At 25.2% G+C, this 22,193-nt stretch overlaps 1 protein-coding gene across 3 annotated transcripts in view; it reads right to left on the bottom strand.

The window, feature by feature from the left end:
* plx (PTB_TBC1D1_like and TBC domain-containing protein plx) overlaps window positions 1-22,193 on the bottom strand; it is a 135,979-nt gene that overhangs the window by 40,785 nt on the left and 73,001 nt on the right. Inside the window, exon 1 of one of the 3 annotated variants that reach the window (XM_065501643.1) lies at window positions 13,901-14,804. The exons of the other annotated variants lie outside the window; for them this stretch is intronic. Within the exon in view, the coding sequence (XP_065357715.1) occupies window positions 13,901-13,981 (81 nt within the window). The 5' untranslated portion in view covers window positions 13,982-14,804. Of the gene's footprint in view, window positions 1-13,900; window positions 14,805-22,193 lie in introns of those variants that run through there. 3 annotated transcript variants of the gene reach the window in all.

Raw genomic sequence — 22,193 nt, 5'->3', positions numbered from 1 at the left:
ACATTCGCAATTCCAAAAATACCTTCTTAGTAGATATTAGAGATGAGCGATCCCGTGATTTTTGAAGAACGTCGTTCTCAGTGAACGTGATTTATAAATCACTGTTCTTTTAAACAGTGACCGTGATCACGTTTTGTCTATTTTAAACAAAATAACAATTATGTTAAGAAGAATATATTATGTATTATTTGCATTCTTAAATCTGCTCGTATGTTAACCAAAAACTAATATTTGCTGATTTAAAAACGTTTTTTTTTTAAATAGGGAAATAACAAAATTAAGCAAATGTAACAAAATTTTAAGAGAATTAACTGATATGGTACTTAACATTTTATTTTATACACTGTGTTGGAGATAAATAAAATTATGCGCCTAAAAATAGGCTGTTGTTACCAGTGAATGTTGAAAAATATTAAATGTCGTTAACAATTTGTTGAAATACTTAAAAGAACGACATTAAAAGTACCTGTTACTTTCTTGTTTTGTTACCAGTGATGTTTTAAAAACGTTACTAATGAATGTTGAAAGATAGAAAAGAACGACATTTAACAGTATGTTGAAAAATGTGAAAGAACGATATTAAAAGTACCTGTTACTACAGTTGTTCCAGTGATTTTTCTAAAACGTTGCCTGCGAATGTTGAAGAAAATAAAAGAACAACATTTAACAGTATGTTGAAAAATATAAAAGAACGACTTAATTGTACCTGTTACTTGCAATATTCAGTAACTGTTGTTACCAGTGATTTTTCAATCACAGTGATTAAATCACAGGTATGGAAATATCGCTCATCTCTAGTAGATATACAAAGGGGGAGGGGAAGCTCCTTTTTTCCCCATTTCATGTCTACCTTTTGGCGTTTGAGATGGGCGATGTTGAATCAGTCAGTAACTCAGTAACGTTACTCTTATATACATATAGATAGATTAGGAATACAGATTTAAATCGTTCAAGATTATTTTTGACTACACTCTACATTACTTAGAGTCTCTAAAGTGACAATTGTCTTCACGCTAGATTACCTGGGGTGTATAAAGTAACCAATTGACTTCTCTCTGCACTACAAAGAGCACATACGTGTCCAGTTATCAGTCAAGCTAGTGACAATTAATATATATAAGGGATTGACTACTTGCTAAAAAAAATTAAATTTCTTACACAGCCTTTATTCGTGTCTAAATTCAATTATTTAAGCAAATTCTCCCTTAATTTTGTCATTCGTCGTCGTTAAATTAAAATCTAACATGTAAAATTAAACAAAACTAAAAAAAAAATGCCAATTGTAAACAAAATTCCATTTAATAAATTCCATTTTCAATAAAACATCACGTTCACACATCAAACAAAAGTGTATAAAATGTAACTGCAGCTGAAAAAAAATATGTGAATTTTCTTTAAATCGAAATACTTGGACGTTGTTGTAACTTGAAACCATAGAAAATGGTAGGTGAGAAACCTGGCAGTTCAAGGAACCACCAGCAATTAAATTTTAAGAAATTTAACTGGCATATTTAAAACTATAAAGTCTTTGCGATACCCTATGCACTACCATTCTCTAGTAAAATCACTACTAATTCACATTTGCCTCAAAATATTAAAAAATATATATTTTTTTTTTAAAGCCTAGGTAATGCAGTTTGACACCAGCTACATTATTAGGGTTTAGAAAAGCAACTAGTGGGAACAATTAAAGTAAATCGATTCAATACCCCACTTTCCAGTATACCTTTCGACTCAAAAGTGTATAGAATGTAGTAATTTGTGTAAATGCAATTGCTTTTATTAAAACAGCCGGGTATTTTTCTTCACAATAAATACCTGCAACTTCTTTCTCCTTTTCTATGGTCATTTGATTTTATGCAAAATGCATAACAAATACTTAAATAAATTTCAATTAAATACTGAACAAATTCTCTGACAAAGTTTTTTTTTTTTAAAAAAAATGCAGCTAGACCGTAAATAATTTTGTTCAATTGTTGGCTGTAAATGAAGTTATTTTTATTTTCTTTGTTTGTTTGCTTACAATACAAAATACCGTAGAGAATTACATTTAGAAAAATAAAATAATAAAAAGAATTGTTAAGAAATGTTTTGCGGTTTGTGGTGAGTTTCTAATAAAGTCGATGTTTTATTATTCCTGTGCTTTCTGGCCTAGACACTTTGGTATTTAAAGGCGATTTGTGGTAATTGCTGGTAATCATGTCGGTAACATGTGAAGTGTGCGGGTGTCAATATTAATAGATTGTTAGATATGATCAACAATGATCTTCGGTATAACTTTTTCGCTATATTAATGTAATATTCTCTATTATATTTTCAAGTTTTAAAAACTTATTACAGATTCATAATTAGCGCCTTCCAGAACTTCTTAAACACATAAATTTTAATGACTTCTTTTTCAAACATTCTGGAGACTTCTAATTGTGTACAATTTTGTTTACCGGCCGATTAACAGCAGTTAACATAACTGTGGAACATACAACATTGAAGAAAAGCTTTGAGTTGTTCAATGTAGAAATAGAGCTTTCAAGAAGCATCGATAGATGGAGCTGGAAAGTTCTATATGGTAATGCTGTGCATATAAGTTGGCCATGAGAACATCAACCAGTAAGTATAATTTGAAACATCATTAATAAACATTTTCATTAAGAAAAAGTTGTTACAAATTATATGCCGTTACAGTTAAAGTTACCTTTAAGGCTACCTTTTTATATTGCTTAATGTTACCTTTAACTACAACGCCAAGTTGTAATAATGACCCTTAAACTACTAAACTTGCAATTAAAAGTATCTGACTTATTTAAAGGAAATAAATTACCGTTTTTAAAAGGTAAAAACTTAGCAATATGTTCGCCATAGGCTTCATCAGAATTCATTAGTTGTCCAAACTATTTTGTAAACATCATGGCCCATAATCATAGTCAAAAATAAAGTACATTTTAAGAGAATTAAACTCGACTTTACTTAAGAGTGGACTTTAGGTCTATCATAGACAAGTTAAAGTATACTTCTGACGCTGAAGTCGACTCTAAATATAAAACTAGCTGATGTTGTTTTTAACTCGTTTAACAACAGCATCAGCTGTTCTTCGCCGAGTAAAAAAGTTCGTCACAAAGTAAAAAATGTTTAAGTTAGAAGATATTGGTAGAGATTTTGCAATTATTGAACATTTATCAATAAAATTAGTACCAAAATATCGTAATTATTATTAATTAATGTTATCTTTTCCATTTTTCCACAACAAACAACTTTCTTTCTTTAAATGTCCCGGTTACTTTTATTGTTTACGTTTTTTTGATTTTTTTGTATGTCAGCTGTTCAGCGTTGCCACTTGTCTGTTTTTGTTGTACATTTTCTACATTTGCGGTGGCACCTAGTTAAAGTCGGTTCAATTTAAAGCATACTTTAATTTTGACTATGTTTGCAAATCAATAAAAAGCAGGTTTTTATTTTAAAGTTGTTTTTAAAAAGAACCGACTTTAGTGTTTGACTATGATTATGGGCCCATGTATTTAACTCACCCTTTTTATACCCTTCACCATAGGAAGAAGGGTATATGTATATAAGTTTGTCATTCCGTTTGTAATTTCCACAATATAATTTTCCGACCCTATAAAGTATATATATTCTGAATCCTTATAGATAGCGGAGTAGATTAAGCCATGTCCGTCAGTCTGTCTGTCCGTCTGTTTGTTGAAATCAATTTTCTGAAGACCCCAGATATCTTCGGGATCCAAATTTTCAATAATTCTGTCAGACATGCTTTCGAGATGTTTCCTAATTAAAATCAGCAAAATCCGTCCATAAATAACGGAGATATGAGCAAAAAACCGTTACAACCTCGATTTTTGACCTATTTTTGATCTATATCTTGATTACTAAGTTATTAATATAGACAATATGGATATCTAATGATAGATATTTCAAAGTCCATTGCAACGATGTAGATACGGCTATAGTAAGTTGGACCTACAATGGGTTAAAATCGGGAAAAATATTTTTTAACTCGAATTTTTTTTTCATCAAACAATATTTTTTGTCATAAATATTTTTTAAAAAAAAAATGTTTAAAAATTTTTAAAAAAAATTTGGTAAAAACTTAAAAAAATTTGGAAAAAACTTTTTTTTAAAAAAAATTAAAAAAATAAATAAATTTTGTTTACCTAAAAATATAAAAAAAAAATAATTTTAAAGTATAATTTGGCGAAGGGTATATAAAATATGGCACAGCCGAATATTGCTCTCTTACTTGTTTAGAAATATAATTCGGGATTATTTTCATAACCAGCTGATCATTAATCATTCAATGATCTGAGACTTAGAATTTTAACATTTTGCCTTCCATTATTAAATATCTGTCTTCATATTCTTGTTTATAAACAAGCCACCACAATTCTAACAGATTTATTTATTCAGAATAACAATGAAATGATAAATAGGAAAACCATGACCACCATTTTGTATTATTTTAAATATTGTTGCAGAATCATAATCAGCAACCACAAAAAACTTTAGAAATTGTTTACTTTTGCTCTTTGTTCTAATTATGGCGTATATAACATTTATTAAAAACAACGACTGGTTACCCAACAACCTACTTGCAAGGCTTTTTAAAGCATTTCCAAGCAAAAATATAAATTTTCTTTTGTTAAACAAATTTCAAAAAAAATTTAAGGTTTTGCAATGACTAAATAATATCTTACACAATTAAAACTAAAAATTATTAAATCTATTTTAATCTAAATTTAGTTCTGGCGGACATAAGCACTTTTTACTATCGAACTTGAACTTGCAGCGGCTGCAGCTAAACTATTTATAGCTTCATTTAAGTGTATTTTAATTTTTGGATATTTTACTGTCAACAAATACCCCCCGACTAGGCTAGCAATAAATATTTTGGCAATAAAGCAATAATGCCGGCAACAATATGCTTTACTTATGCTAAGGCTATGGGAAAATGTATTTTAACACACAATTTAAAAGATATAAAAGACGATTTACTTTAATTTAACTTTTTGTTAAATCTTTTATTGTTTTCTTTGAAATATCAAACATAAATTGACAACAAAATTTGACATTTTATGTTTGCAATAATTGTCAACGAAAAATTGTTGACAGTTATCACCAGGTACGTGTTCACTGGAGATAATATAATTTTGGCATTTGCTGCCATATATGTTAATGTAATTATTGCCCGTCTAGACGGGGGCTTAGTGTAAAATTTCAAAAAATACGAAGTCGTTTGAACTTGCACTTGCAGGTGTAACTTCTAGGTTAATTATAGTTTTATTTAAGTCTATTTAAAGTTATTTTACGTGCTCATATTTTAACACCTAAATAAACACATAAACTTTAAGTTAGTTTAACGAATAAATAAACTTTAATATTTATTACTAATAAATACAGTGTCATTTTAATATTTTCTAAGTAAAATAGCTCATATTCAACAAAAAAACGTAAGATAAAATATATGATTTATTTATTTATTTACGAGCATATTTGCCAGACGCCAGCCTCAGAGACTGGCTGGTGTCCTTGTCAAAAAACAAATGTGTATAAACAAAATAATAAACAATTTGTAACGAAATCCAAACTATATAAAAACAAATTAACAATAGTTTTGCAACGAATAACAGAAACAACTTTTTAACAACAGCCTCTCTCTCTACCATTTCTGTGTCTCATTTAAAAGGGACACAATTTTCAATTTCCGTTCGATTTTGTGTTGAGTATTTATGTTTCCCGTTTATTGGCAATTTTCTGTTTATTATTATTTTTTTTTTTTTTGGCAAAAGTTTTTCAAATATGTTTTTGCTACAGAACGGAAATAAATTTTTAATTGTTTTATAGGAAAGGCAAATAAAAAAAAGAACAAACTGCAAAAACATTTAAGGTCAAACTTTTATTTTAATCTGCTATAAATGCAACTAAGACGAGTGGTTAAAATACCCGGCAGGTTTGTATACCAAGTTGTTTGCTAGTGAAATCCACTACTGGTTACCCTTAATGACCTCAACTAATATATTTAACTAGTTGATCGCCCCGGTAGCATTTACTAATGTTAGTTCTTCAAGTTTCTCCAACACACGCCTGTTCTCATTTATTTGCAAATAAAATATCTAAATTTGTACTGCATACTTTAGGGAGTTTTTTATTACAGTTGACTGGACTCCCAAAAAAGGAATTTCCGAGTTTTACCCGGAATTTTTGAATTTTTTTTCTTTACAAACCATCTCCTGAAAATTTCGAATCGAATAAAAAAAAAAATCAGCCAAATCGCTCCAGCCGTTCTCACGTGATGACATTACATATATGGACCATTTCATTTTTATATATATAGATAAGCAAATGATATTAACAGACATTTGTTACACCATAAAAAAACCAATAACTAGTGAAATTACTAGCGAATGGTGGTCGTTTGGTGGAGTGTATAACAGAAAAGGAAATTATTTAGTTTTTCCATTTTATTGGGATAACACAACCAAGATTATCAGGAGTAAATTTACATTTTAAAAGTATTGATATTGATAACCAGGGAAACCAAAATATGCAAATGCATGTTTTTTCTGGTGAGTCTAATGGGCAGATGGATAAGATATTTATACGTTTCAGAACTATTTAAGAATTTTGGCATCGATTTGTTAGTGCATATTTTTGCATATTTTACCATTAAATGCATATTTTTGCATATATTTGGTTTAAGAGCATATTTATGTTATATTTTTGCGTTTTTAGAGCATATTTTACTGTTTAATAGCATATTTTGACTTTATCAAAAACAAATTTTGTCTTACTTATTTTTCGCTGTAGTGTTACAGGTTTTTACTTCCTTTGTTTAAAATTCAAAATTGAAAAATAGATGGTTTTTTTTTAATATAAAATAAGCACTATTTTAATAATAATTTATTGCAATAATAACCTTAATTGAAGAATTGCCTTTATATTTATATAAAACTAGCTGTCCCGGCAAACGTTGTTCTGCCATAGCTCACACAAAGTTTGAAGACTCCCACTATAATAGTACTCCAGATATGCATTAATAAATTTTTACTTTGTATGCCCATTGTTCCTATATAGGTCAATTGTGAATCTAAACCCACTCAAACACACACAATAAATTTCGTCGAAATCGGCTCAGCCGTTAAGGAGGAGTTAAGTTACTAACAGAATTACAGAAGAATTATATATATAAAGATAAAGATATCATCAAAAAATAGCTCTCGAGGCCTTTTCATAACTTAAGTTCCTATTGTTTTTATGTTGTATTTATTTTTTGTTATACTTGTTTTAGTTCTTGTTATTTTATGTTATTTTACCTTTTTAGAAATGAATTGTATTGATTTTTTAAATAAAAGTATATTTTTTGGTTCAAAATTATGTAAAAGTTTGTTTTTTTAGAGCATATTTTTTTAAATTTTAAGAGCATATTTTAAAGTTTTTACTGCATATTTAAAGCGCTTAAAATGCTTTTTTTAGAGCATATTTCCGGTTTCCCTGTTGATAACTTTACAATTGAAATGATTAATTTTTCCATTTTACAGGGTCAAAGAAACAAAAAGAAAAACAAGTAATATAAGCTATATTGGGCAGTGCCGAATCTTATATACCCCTCACCAAATTATACTTTAAAATTTCCAATTTTAAATATTTTTAGGTAAACAAAATTAAATTTTTGTTTCCAAATTGTTTTTGAAAATTTAAATTTTTTTTTCAAAATTATTTTTTTTTAGTTTTTTTAAAAAAAAATTTTTTGTTTAAAAAAAATTCGGTTTAAAAAATATTTTTTCCGATTTAGGTCCAAATTGAAAATTTTTGAAAATTTTAAATTTTTTTTCAAAATTATTTTTTATTTTTTTAAAAAAAAAATTATAAAAACAAAATTTTTTTGTTAAAAAAAAATTCGCTTTAAAAAATATTTTTCCCGATTTTGACCCATTATAGGTCCAAATTACTATAGGCTTATATACACGTTGCAGTGGACTTTGAAATATCTATCTATCAAAAATAGACAAAAAATCGGTTATATCTCAGCCATTTGTGGGCCGATTTTAAATAGCAACCGAGCTGGGAGAATTACCGATATATTAATGTATCAATCATGTTTGTAAGTTATTCGGGGGCTACGGAAAGTTGATTTCAACATACAGACGGACACGGCTATATCGGCATCGCTATCTATAACGACCCAGAATATATACTTTGTAGGGTCGCAAATGAAAAATGTAGAAATTACCAACGGAATTACAAACTTTTATATACCATTGCCACTCCTGTTGAAGGGTATAATAAATAATCTATCTATCTATCTATCTATCTATCTATCTATCTATCTATCTATCTATCTATCTATCTATCTATCTATATCTATATCTATATCTATATCTATATCTATATCTATATCTATATCTATATCTATATCTATATCTATATCTATATCTATATCTATATCTATATCTATATCTATATCTATATCTATATCTATATCTATATCTATATCTATATCTATATCTATATCTATATCTATATCTATATCTATATCTATATCTATATCTATATCTATATCTATATCTATATCTATATCTATATCTATATCTATATCTATATCTATATCTATATCTATATCTATATCTATATCTATATCTATATCTATATCTATATCTATATCTATATCTATATCTATATCTATATCTATATCTATATCTATATCTATATCTATATCTATATCTATATCTATATCTATATCTATATCTATATCTATATCTATATCTATATCTATATCTATATCTATATCTATATCTATATCTATATCTATATCTATATCTATATCTATATCTATATCTATATCTATATCTATATCTATATCTATATCTATATCTATATCTATATCTATATCTATATCTATATCTATATCTATATCTATATCTATATCTATATCTATATCTATATCTATATCTATATCTATATCTATATCTATATCTATATCTATATCTATATCTATATCTATATCTATATCTATATCTATATCTATATCTATATCTATATCTATATCTATATCTATATCTATATCTATATCTATATCTATATCTATATCTATATCTATATCTATATCTATATCTATATCTATATCTATATCTATATCTATATCTATATCTATACCTATATCTATATCTTTATCTATATCTATTAGGATATTCAATTAATCGGGTTTCTGGTTTAATCGGTTAATCGGGGTTAATAATCGGTTAATTTAAAATTATTCGATTAACCGAATAATTTCTATTTTAATTTTAAATTGAAAATACAGCAACGAATTTTGTGTACAAAAACATAAAAAACAAACAAAACATAAAAGTTCAACCAAAAAATAATAGCGAATATGGTATTTGAGATCCTTTTCGTGTGCACATGTGAGTTTTTTAGGGTTTTAGTGAGATCTTCTGAAATAATCTTTTAAAACAATAATATAATTTAAATGTTTTCCTTTTAAACGATTATTTTCTTTAAATTTAATAAAACTTGACTTGGAAAAAACTCTATCGCTGATTGTATCGAAAGCATAATAAAGAATATCCAAGATCTCATTTCTTTTTTAGTTTTTTCTAAGCATATGAAATCTCCATTATACTACTGGATTTTGTTTACATACTTTTAATAGTTTCAATAAGTTCTGATAAAAAACTCGTTTCAAAAAAAGTTTATACATGTAAATACAAAGTTTTAAATACATGTATATTAAATATTGTTACGAAATTGTACTTGAATTCAAATATAACGATTTTAAGGGCTGATTTAAAAGTAGCATAATACTTTCAAATAACAGTGCTGTAATTGCAAACTGTAACATATCTGTGGGCATTATTAAATAAAAGCTTTCAGTTGACCATTGATCGTAAGTTGGCAACGCTGTTTGAATTCGAATATTCAGTTAAAGAACACTGTAGAAAGTACACCACAGATGGCGTATGATCTAGAATATTCGAATTTTGACAGTTAACGAACAATCTAGAGTGCAGATGGCAGTGTTATAAATAGTGGCAGAGGTTGCAGTCGTGAGTGAGTTTATCAGAGACGCTTTTCGAATAAACATCAACTGGGTGCCTTAAAGTGTGTTGGGTTTTTCAAGTAAATTCGTGTACATTATAAATTGTGTCTGTATTTCTGAGAATTTATAAATCTGTATAAAAAAACATTGAGTGGCTATTTAATTCTGTTGTTGTACATTTTAAAGAAATAAAGAGTTGTTACAATTTTCAAACTACTAAACGGCTTTTATTTGCAATCAAAAGTATCCGGTTTGTTTAAAGGAAATAAACCAGCGTTTTGAAAAGGTTAAAACGTAACAATATGTTAGTTGTTATACTCACTAAACATGTTTCTTGGATGTTTGAAAAATATGTAAATTTAATTTAAAATTTGTATTTGAATTGAAACGGAAAAATAAATACAAAAAAATATGTTAAAGTGCAAAAAAAAAAAAGAATTTCGGTTAATCGGTTAATCGACACAAATTCATCGGTTTATTTGTTATTCGAAAATCGGCCATTTTAAATTATTCGAACAGTTAACCGTCCAAAATTAATCGGTTAACCGATTAACGGTTAATCGATTGAATATCCTAATATCTATATCTATATATTTATCTATCAAAGTAGCAATATTTTCAAGTATCAGTTGCCTCCCCTAAAACTGCCGGGTTTACAATTCCAAATATTTGTGCAAGTGCACGAGTAAAGCAATAAATGCAGTTTTGCTAAACCAATCATTCGTATGATTGTATAGAATTATTTTTAAAACATTTATCATTTATTAATTATTAGTTTTTCTCTCTTTTTTTTATTACATTTGTCTTATTTTTAAAACCTGTATGCAACACTCTTATACATGTTTAATTGTTATTAATTATCTGTAAAGAAATTCTCTATATTTTGTTTAAGATTTATGCAATTTATTGCAATTAAAACAAGCAAATTATATGACCCTTTAATAGTATTATTGCTTAATGCTGGAGGGCTGTTAACTATTATTAAATGACAAATGGGTTTGAAGTACAAATGTTAGGTTTTCTTTATAGTTAAACACTCTTCTTGAAACACTGGTAATTACAGTAACTTGGCAGCACTGCTTTATGTCAAACGTCTGCCCACCATTTTGAGGTAAATCAGTGATGCCTAGAAAATATAAAAATCTAAATATAACCTACAAATATAAAAAAAATATGCATCTATGGAGCAAGTTTTTTTAGTTAGAACTAATTCCAATTTCGAATCTAATTTTTTTAAAGAAGAACTAATACTATTCTCTAAATAGTATGAATTTCAATATTATTTTTCATTAAGAATATTCTCCTACTAGTTCCCCCAAACTGTATTACAACTAAAACAATTTAATACAATTTAGTTAACTCAAAATCAGATTTCAAATTGAATTTATTACTAATCATAGCCATAAAGTATGTATTTAATCAATCTGTATATATGCATTTTGTAACTTTAGGCAATCTTTGTATATCTGTAGTTATAAACAATTTAAATATCAGTCATTAGAAGACATTAATGAAAGAAAAAACAAATGCATTCATTAATTACAAGTCAGGGGTAATTTGCAAAACAATAAAATCACGTTTGTTTAATTTTATTTAAGAAAAAATTCAACAAAAAAAACAGCTTGTATAATTATTTATTGACTTATTTTTGAAGTATTTCAGAATTTTGTTTATATTTCCAAATATTACACGTTTAAATGAAAAGAAAATAAACAAAACATACGTAGGTACAAGTACTTGAAAAGAAATTTGTCAACATGTCAAAAATTTGGAATAAAATTATTAGAATTAATATTGTTTAAGAGGTAAATAAATTAAAGATAAACGGGGGGTATTTCTAACAAAAGAATTTTAGAATTAGGACCGTAACTTTCTCTAGAATTTTTCCTTTTTATACAAAATGTCGGATGTTCAAAAGAAAATATTCAGCCCAATTATGAATAAAAATTCTTCGGGAGTTTTTTCCCTTTTTCATTTTTCCTATTCATATTCACCAAAGACACTTTATAAATTTTTTGGTGAAACTAAATTTTTGATGAAAAAAATTTTAGTGGAAATAAAAATGAAAATGTCATTCTGTATGGAATATAATGCTTTTGGCTACGCTGGATGGCGTGCATCCAAATATAATATTTTCCATTACTCTGGCGCATAAATCTGGCTGAATTTCACCCATGGCATGGGTTATGTTTGCTCTGAGAGCCGATAAGATTTGTGGTTTATTCGCATGGACCTGTGGCCTAAGAAAACTCCACAAGAAAAATTCTAACGGGGTCAAATCGCACGATCATCTTGGCTTGAGAGATATTCAAATATTCAAATATTTAAATATTTAAATATTTAAATATTTAAATATTCAAATATTCAAGTATTCAAGTATTCAAATATTCAAATATTCAAATATTCAAATATTCAAATATTCAAATATTCAAATATTCAAATATTCAAATATTCAAATATTCAAATATTCAAATATTCAAATATTCAAATATTCAAATATTCAAATATTCAAATATTTGAATATTTTAATATTTGAAATATTGAAATATTGAAATATTGAAATATTGAAATATTGAAATATTGAAATATTGAAATATTGAAATATTGAAATATTGAAATATTGAAATATTGAAATATTGAAATATTGAAATATTGAAATATTGAAATATTGAAATATTGAAATATTGAAATATTGAAATATTGAAATATTGAAATATTCAAATATTCAAATATTCAAATATTCAAATATTCAAATATTCAAATATTCAAATATTCAAATATTCAAATATTCAAATATTCAAATATTCAAATATTCAAATATTCAAATATTCAAATATTCAAATATTCAAATATTTGAATATTCAAATATTCAAATATTCAAATATTCAAATATTCAAATATTCAAATATTCAAATATTCAAATATTCAAATATTCAAATATTCAAATATTCAAATATTCAAATATTCAAATATTCAAATATTTTAATATTTGAAATATTGAAATATTGAAATATTGAAATATTGAAATATTGAAATATTGAAATATTGAAATATTGAAATATTGAAATATTGAAATATTGAAATATTGAAATATTGAAATATTGAAATATTGAAATATTGAAATATTGAAATATTGAAATATTGAAATATTGAAATATTGAAATATTGAAATATTGAAATATTGAAATATTGAAATATTGAAATATTGAAATATTGAAATATTGAAATATTGAAATATTGAAATATTGAAATATTGAAATATTGAAATATTGAAATATTGAAATATTGAAATATTGAAATATTGAAATATTATTTTAACCCGAGTTTTTTTTACCTCAAAAAAAACTGTTTTAACATAAAATTTTAAATTAATTAAATGTTTTCAGCCAAAAAATAAAAAAAAAATATTTCTTTTTACCAAAAAATACTTTCAATATTGAAAGTATTTTTTAATCTCTTTTGACATACATAAGTATAACCTTTTCAGAAAGATCTTTTTCTGTAGAATATATAATATAAATCATAACTCAGACATTAATGGACATAATTCATTTGCAATAGCATTAAATTTACCCCTTAATGATTATTTTATAAATTTAACATAATTAAACCCCAAACTATTAAGAAAATATCTACTGAATTCTAATTCTAAACCTTCAAATTCAAATTAATTTAATGGCCAGCTACAAAGTAGTTGGCGCAATTTAAACAATTTAAATTAAAAGCTCAACATGCACAAACAAACTTTAACAAAATTAAACATGCCAACAAAACAATAACAAATAATCAACAAAAAAAAGAAAAAACACTTTAACTAAAAAAAAATCAAACAAATTTCGCTTCAATTATACATACGGCACGACTTTTCGTTAAAACGGAGGCATCGCTAAGCGATGTCGTCAATATAGTATCACGATGACAGGGAACAGTAAACATTTTGTATAGATTTACGAGAAAACTTAAGATTTAATAAAATAAATAAAATTTGTACAAAGGTTTTTTTTTCTTATTTTATGCTTAAGAAAAATCTTTTTTAACTCACTTTTGTTTTTGATTTTTTTTAAGAAAATACTTTTCAATTAAGGGTTTTTTAAAAAAAAAATAAAATATCACAAACACATAATCACTTAATCACTTAATTATATAATATACTGAGATTTTTCTTTTATTTTCAATAATTTTCTTTAATATAAAACATTATTTTTTTTGGTTTAAAAACCAACTTTCACTTTATATTTTTTTCTTTTCTTTTAAAGATAAGATTGTAAATTTATTTATTGAATATTTTTGTTTAGATTTTAATTAAATTTTTTTTTTATTTATAAATATTTGTTGCTGTTGTATTTTGTTTAACCAGACATTTATCACCTTGAGTTTAATACAAATATTTAAATTAACGTCTAAATGTTTGGCTTTTTTTTTTTGTTTATTTACTTTAAACGTACTTAGATTTCTTGGCTTTTTTTGGAAAGTGTTAACTTGGTTTATTTGGTAAATTTCTATATAATTTTTTTTTATCACATTTATTATTAATTTATATAAAATACTTTTTTTTTCTCTTTTTTTTCACCGTTGCATGTTAAACGTTAATTAGAACATTTTCAACTGAATGCTGGCGAACGTGTGTGATTTTTTTTTCTTTACAATTTGCGATTTTCTATTTTGTTCGTATTGAAATATAAAAAAATAAAGAAACAAAGATACAAATGAAAAATGTATATATAATGATCATCTAGGAACTAAATGCTCACGAATACTTTTACAAATTATAAAACAAAATATAGAAAAATACTCGTAATACGAGGTTTATCAAAAAATTTAATTGAAAGATATTCATAATAAATTACCAAAATTACAAATTATTCATTTTGAATTCCCACATTCCCCCTGCCTATAATATTCTGAAAGCTTAACTTAATAATTATATGCACTGCAAGTTTTGTAAAGATCGGACAAAAAGATCTGTATTTATTAGTGTATGACTCGTATGTGAAACCAACCAACCAGACGAATCGACACCAAAGCCAAATAACGCAAAGGTAATGCCCCGTATTTGGTGGAACCAAAATCTATTATGAGCTGCTGAAATCTGGCCAGACCTGTTAAAAACTATATAGTATAAAGGCCAGACTATTTGTTCCATCGATGCAGAACGCTCTCTCTGGGATTCGCTTCACTTCAGAACCTAGTATACGAAATTGGCTTGATTCGTTCTTAACCTCAAAAAATTATAAGTTCTTTTGTATAGATAACTTTACATTCATTTAGAATTCTTTAGAAAATTTAAAAAAAAACTTTAACAAAATTTATTGAAAATTTATCGATAACTTTCATTTTGTATAAACAATTTATCGATAACTTGAATTTACTAAAGAAAATTTATCAATAACTTAATTTTTTTATTTTAATATTTCGATAACATAAATTATTTATAGAAAAATTATCGATTACTTTTATTTTTTATACATACTTAATCGATAACTTAAATTTTCTATAGAAAATTTATCGATAACTTTAATTTTTTGTTAAAAATTTATCAATAATTAGAATTTTTTATAGATTATTTATCGATAACTTTTGTTTTTATTATAAACTTCATCGATAACAGAAAATATTATAAAAAATGTATCGATAACTGAAATTTTTATTGGAAATTCATCGATAAATTTTTTTTTAAAAGAAATTTATCGATAACTGGAATTTCTATAGAAAATTTACCGATAATCTGAATTTCCTAAAGGAAATTTATCGATAACTTTAATATTCTTTAGAATATTAATTTAATTTTTTACAGTAAAACTTTCGATAACTTAAATTATTTATAGAAACTATTTCGATAACTTAAATTTTTATTGAAAATTCATCGATAACTGAAATTTTTATTGGAAATTTATCGATAACATAATTTTTTTTATAGTAAATCTTTCGACAACTTAAATCAGTTTTATATAATTTTTCGATAACTTTTATTTTTTATAGAAACTTTATCGATAACTTCAATTTTCAGTGAAAAATCTATCGATAACTTAAATTTTGTTTGTAGAAAATTTATCGATAACTTTTATTTTTTACAGAAACTTTATCGATAACTGAAATTTTTATTTTAAATTCATCGATAACTGAAATTTTTATTAAAAATTTATCGATAACATAATTTTTTTTAGAAAAAATGTATCGATAACTGGAATTGCTATATAAAATTAATCGATAACTTTAATATTATTTAGAAAACTTATCTAGAACTTAAATGTTTTATAGTAAATCTTTCGACTACTTAAATTTTTTATAGAAACTTTTTCGATAACTTCAATTTTCAGTGGAAAATCGATCGATAACTTAAATTTTTTTTGTAGAAAATTTAGCGATAACTTTTTTTTTATAGAAACTTGTTCGATAACTGAAATTTTCTTTTTTTAAATTGATTGATAACAAAAATTATTTATAGAAAATTTATCGATAGCTTGAAATAGTTATCAATATCTTAAATTTTCACGGTCGAATTCGTAACATTGACCACCTTATATAACGAACGTTTCAAAAATTGTATGCTCGATATAACGAATGATGAGAAAAAACAAACAAAATCAAACAAACGACCAAATTTTTAGCATTGACAACCTTATATAGCGAATATTTCGAAAATTGTACGCTCAATATAACGAACAGAAAGTATAAAAACCAAAGTAGTAAAGAATGTAAAAATAAGAAAAAAGTCGTTACAGTACCGTTTTCAGTGGTTAATAATAGGTGCTGTAATTTTTTCTATAGTGGTTTTAATTGCTTGTTTTCACGATATCGAATGAAAGATTTCGTTCGCATTCTAAGCGAAAGAAAACTGATTCGTTCACATAAATTAGAAGTTAGAGAATCCAAAATCAGCTTTCTTTCGCTTAGAATGCTAACGAAATCATTCATTTGATATTGTGAATCAGGCTATAATTCACGTGAATTAAATATAGGAAACCGTAGAAGAATTTCATTGAAAGAAAAACTAAAAATTTTGATGAATGAATGAAATATGAAATAATAAAATTCTCAACATGTATTTTGAAGAAAATGAAAACATTGTCTTTACAAATTAAGTGGAATCTAGAATCTTCAAAATCTGTTTTTGTAAAATGTTTGTCAATGAGTTTAATTTTCATTTTCCGAATCGATATCCCTTACACTGAAGGCTTTATTAATCACGGATAATGCACCAAGCCATCCTTCAGAAGAACAATTAGTAAAAACTACTATAGATATACAATTTGGACGATATTCATGCGTCCTAATGTCACACCGCTCATCCAACCTAATTCCAATATAGAAAAAGTTGTCCAAAATTAAAATAAAAACATCTCGATATAACGAATTTTTCAATTTAACGAATGGGCCTGACAACATATCGTTCGTTATACCGGGATTTGCCTGTATTGATAATTTTATTTTTTTTTATAGAATATTTTTCGATTTATTTTCTTTATTTTCTATAACTTTGTATACTTTGAGTGGAAATACTTTTGTGAAAATGAGCGAATTCACTTAATTGTGAATAAATTCGAAAAGAATCCATCGATTATTATGATCGACATCTCATTTTGTTGCTATTACATGTGGCTTTGCCATAAAGCAATAAATCTGAACAATTTCAGCCGTTTTCGATTTTTAAAACAAAAAAAATTGCTATTTCACGTAAGAAATATATTTTTTGCTTGAATTTGTTATTATAACTCCGAAACTACTGAGTTAATTGAAACGCAATCTATATGTGAAAATTTGTATATAACATAAGGGAAAATGTTTTCAAAATTCAATAATTTAAAAGAAGAATATTAACTACTAAATTTTATGTATATGAAATAAAAAACAAAAATTTTGCGAAAATGAGCGAATTCACTTAACTATGAATAAATTCCAAAAGAATCCATCGATATTTATGATCGATATCACATTATGTTGCTATTACATGTGGCTTTGCGATAAAGCAATAAATCTGAACAATTTCAGCCGTTTTCGATTTTTCATGATTTTTTTAAAACAAAAAAATTTCTATTTTCACGTAAGAATTATATTTTTTGCTTCAATTTGTTATTATAACTCCGAAACTACTGAGTTAATTGAAACGCAATATATATATGAAAATTTGTATATAGCATGGGAAAAATGTTTACAAAATTCAATCGAAAGAAGAACCTTAACTATTCATTTTTTGTATATCAAACAAAAATTTTGTGAAAATGAGCGAATTCACTTAATTGTAAATAAATTCGAAAAGAATCAATAGATTTTTATGATCGATATCTCATTTTGTTGCTATTATATGTGGATTTGCGATAAAGCAACAAATATGAATAATGTCTGCCGTTTTCGATTTTTCATAATTTTTTAAATTAAACAAAATTTGCTAATTTCACTTAAAAAATATATTTTTTGTTTCAACTTGTTATTATAACTCCGAAACTATTGAGTCGATTGAAACGAAATATATATATGAAAATTTATAAATAGCATGGGGAAAATGTTTTCAAAATTCAATCATTCAAAAGAAGAATATTAACTACTAAATTTTATGTATATGAAATAAAAAACAAAAATTTTGTGAAAATGAGCGAATTCACTTAATTGTGAATAAATTCGAGAAGAATCAATCACTTTTTATGATCCATATCTCATTTTGTTCCTATTACAAGTGGCTTTGTGAAAAAGTAATAAATCTGTTTTCACGTAAAAAATATATTTTTTGCTTCAATTTGTTATTATAACTCCGAAACTACTGAGCCGACTAAAACTTAATATATAAACGGATTAAAGATTATGTAAATTCCAATATTTCTAAGTTTACTTTAACAATATCGGTGTATCCGTTTTTGAGTAATCATTAATTATATGGAGAAACGATTAAAAAAATTCACAATTTTACAAACAAAAATTTAAAAAAAAAACTTCAGCATAGAATTTAAAATTTGGACCATATTTGTACTACTGGAACCACAATACATCAAAATTGTGTAGTGATTTGTATATTGAAATAAAAGTTTCTAAAACTGTTCAAATTGGTTTTGATTAACTTTGTCATATTGGGGCTTGCCATGAGGTTAATGATAAATATGGGATATGATTATTACGAAAGCTTAGTCTGTCATTTATAAATTCTGAAAGTTTTGTAGAGATCGGACCAAAAGTTCTATGTTTAATATAAACTTGATAATTTTCTTTAACTTTTCACATACATTAGTTAATATTCAAGTGATAGTTATATAAAAATCATGGAATATTATTAGAGTAGTAGTTTAAATTAAGGTACTTTCCCTACCTACCTCGTAATCTATAAAATAAATATACAATTTACATATTACTCTTTGTATATTGCAATTTACGAATGTGGTTGGTGGGTATTAATTTATTGAGTAAACGTTAATGTTATGTTGCTTTTTATTTTATTTTTATTTAATTTTATTTTGTATTTTTATTTTATTTATTTTACAAATAAAATAAAATGAAAAAACAAACTGAACACACATTTGTATTGTACTTTTTCACACACTTTGAGAAAACAACCAAAAAAAAAAATATTTTGGCAAATTTCTTAATTTTTTTTCAGAACTGAAAGAAACAACAATTAAACACAATTAAAATCTTTGTTTTCAAAAGAAAACAATCATTTAAAGATGAATTAATTCTATTAGTAAGAGTCAATAAATGAACAACAAATAAAAACATTATGTAAACAACAATAAACAAAATGTTTATGAACGTATTCATTATCTGTCAATAACCAATCAAATCGTAACAACAATTAAACTTTATATTAACAGTTTTATTTAAAAATCTGATTTTCACACCTTCCAATTGTCCTTGAGAAAGAAACAAAAGTTGTTATTGAATCAACACGTACGTACATTTAACAACATTTTTGGGTCACTGTCAATGTTTTTTTTTTTTTTAAAAAAAAGGAATTACAAAAAAAACTCATGTAAGATTGAATACCTAAGTAAAAAAATGGTAAAATTTTTGAATTCTATGGATAGATTTTTTGAAAATTTTTTTTTTTGTAAAATTGTGAATTTTTTTTAGATGTTTCTCCACATAATTTATGATAACTCAAAAAGGGTTAGTCCGATATTATTGAAAAAAACTTAGAAAAGTTGAAATTTACTTAACCTTTAATCTGTTTATATATTGGGATATAATTGGCTCAGTAGTTTTGGAGTTATAATAACAAATTCAAGCAAAAAATATATTTTTTAGGTGAAAATAGCAAATTTTTTTGTTTTAAAAAAATCATGAAAAATCGAAAAGTGCAAAATTTTTTCAGATTTATTGATTTATCTGAAAGTCACATGTAATAGGAACAAAACGAGATATTGGTCATAAATATCGATGGATTCTTTTCGAATTTATTCACAATTAAGTGAATTCGCTCATTTTCACAAAATTTTAGTTTTTTGTTTGATATATATAAAATTGAGTAGTTAATGTTCTTCTTACGATTGATTTAATTTTGAAAACATTTTTCCCATGCTATATACAAATTTTCATGTATATATTGCATTTCAATCGGCTCAGTAGTTTCGGAGTTATAATAACAAATTGAAGCAAAAAATATATTTTTTAGGTGAAAATAGCAATTTTTTTTGTTTTAAAAAAATCATGAAAAATCGAAAACGGCAAAAAATTTTCAGATTTATTGCTTTATCGCAAAGCCACTTGTAATAGCAACAAAATGAGATATTGATTGTATTTGTTATAATTTTCGTTACAATAAAAAAACACATGTAAAATTTTCACTCAAAGTACACGCTTATAAGCACATACAATTTTCTGAAAATGAGCGAATTCACTTAATTGTGAATAAATTCGAAAATAATCCATCGATTTTTATGATCGATATCTCATTTTGTTCCTATTACATGTGGCTTTGCGATAAAGTAACAAATCTAAACAATTTCTGACGTTTTCGATTTTTCATAATTTTTTTAAAACAAACAAATTTTCTATTTTCACATAAAAAATATATTTTTTGCTTCAATATGTTATTATAACTCCGAAACTACTGAGCCGATTGAAACGCAATATATATGTGAAAATTTGTAAATAGCATGGGGAAAATGTTTTTAAAACTCAATCAATCGAAAGAAGAACATTAACTACTCAATTTTATGTATATCAAACAAAAAACAAAAATATTGTGAAAATGGGCGAATTCACTTAATTGTGAAATAATTCAAAAATAATCCATCGATATTTGTGATCAATATCTTATTTTATTCCTAATATAAGTGGCTTTGAGATAAAGCATTAAATCTAAACAAATTGTGACGTTTTCGATTTTTCATTATTTTTTTAAAACAAAAAAATTTGATATTTTCACCTAAAAAATAATTTTTTTTGCTCCAATTTGTTATTATAACTCCGAAACTACTGAGGCGATTGAAATGCAATATATGTATATGTGAAAATTTGTATATAGCATGCGGCAAATGTTTTCAAAATTCAATCAATCGAAAGAAGAACATTAACTACTCAATTTTATGTATATGAAACAACACTTAATTGTGAATAAATTCGAAAACAATCAATCGATTTTTATGATCAATATCTTATTTTGTTCCTAATACATGTGACTTTCAGATAAAGTAACAAATCTAAACAATTTCTACCATTTTCGATTTTTCATGATTTTTTTAAAGCAAACAAATTAACTATTTTCATGTAAAAAAATATATTTTTTGCTTCAATTTGTTATTATAACTCCGAAACTACTGAGCCGATTAAAACGCAATTTTAATAATATCGGACTAACCCTTTCTGATTTATCAGAAATTATGTGAAGAAACGTCTAAAAAAAATTCACAATTTTACAAAAAAAAAAAAAAATTAAAAAAAAACTTCTCCATAGAATTTAAAATTTGGACCATATTTGTACTACTGGAACCACAATACATCAAAATTGTGTAGTGGTTTAAAAAGCTTTTAAAATTTTTTTCGATTTTCTTGTCCTGTGTATTAAATAACTAAGTGAGAATTAATGACAGATATGTACCTTTCAAAATGACATATTAATTATTCAAAACAAAAATGTTTCCAATCTTAAAATTTCTCTGGACAATTCTTCTAGAAAGTTTATCCATAACCCAAAATTTCTCCTTAAAATTTATTGATATTT

Source organism: Calliphora vicina, chromosome 1 (assembly GCF_958450345.1).
Source record: "Calliphora vicina chromosome 1, idCalVici1.1, whole genome shotgun sequence".
Lineage (NCBI taxonomy): Eukaryota > Metazoa > Arthropoda > Insecta > Diptera > Calliphoridae > Calliphora > Calliphora vicina.
Note: the sequence above shows the minus strand (reverse complement) of the source record. Positions and strands in the feature narration are given on the sequence as shown.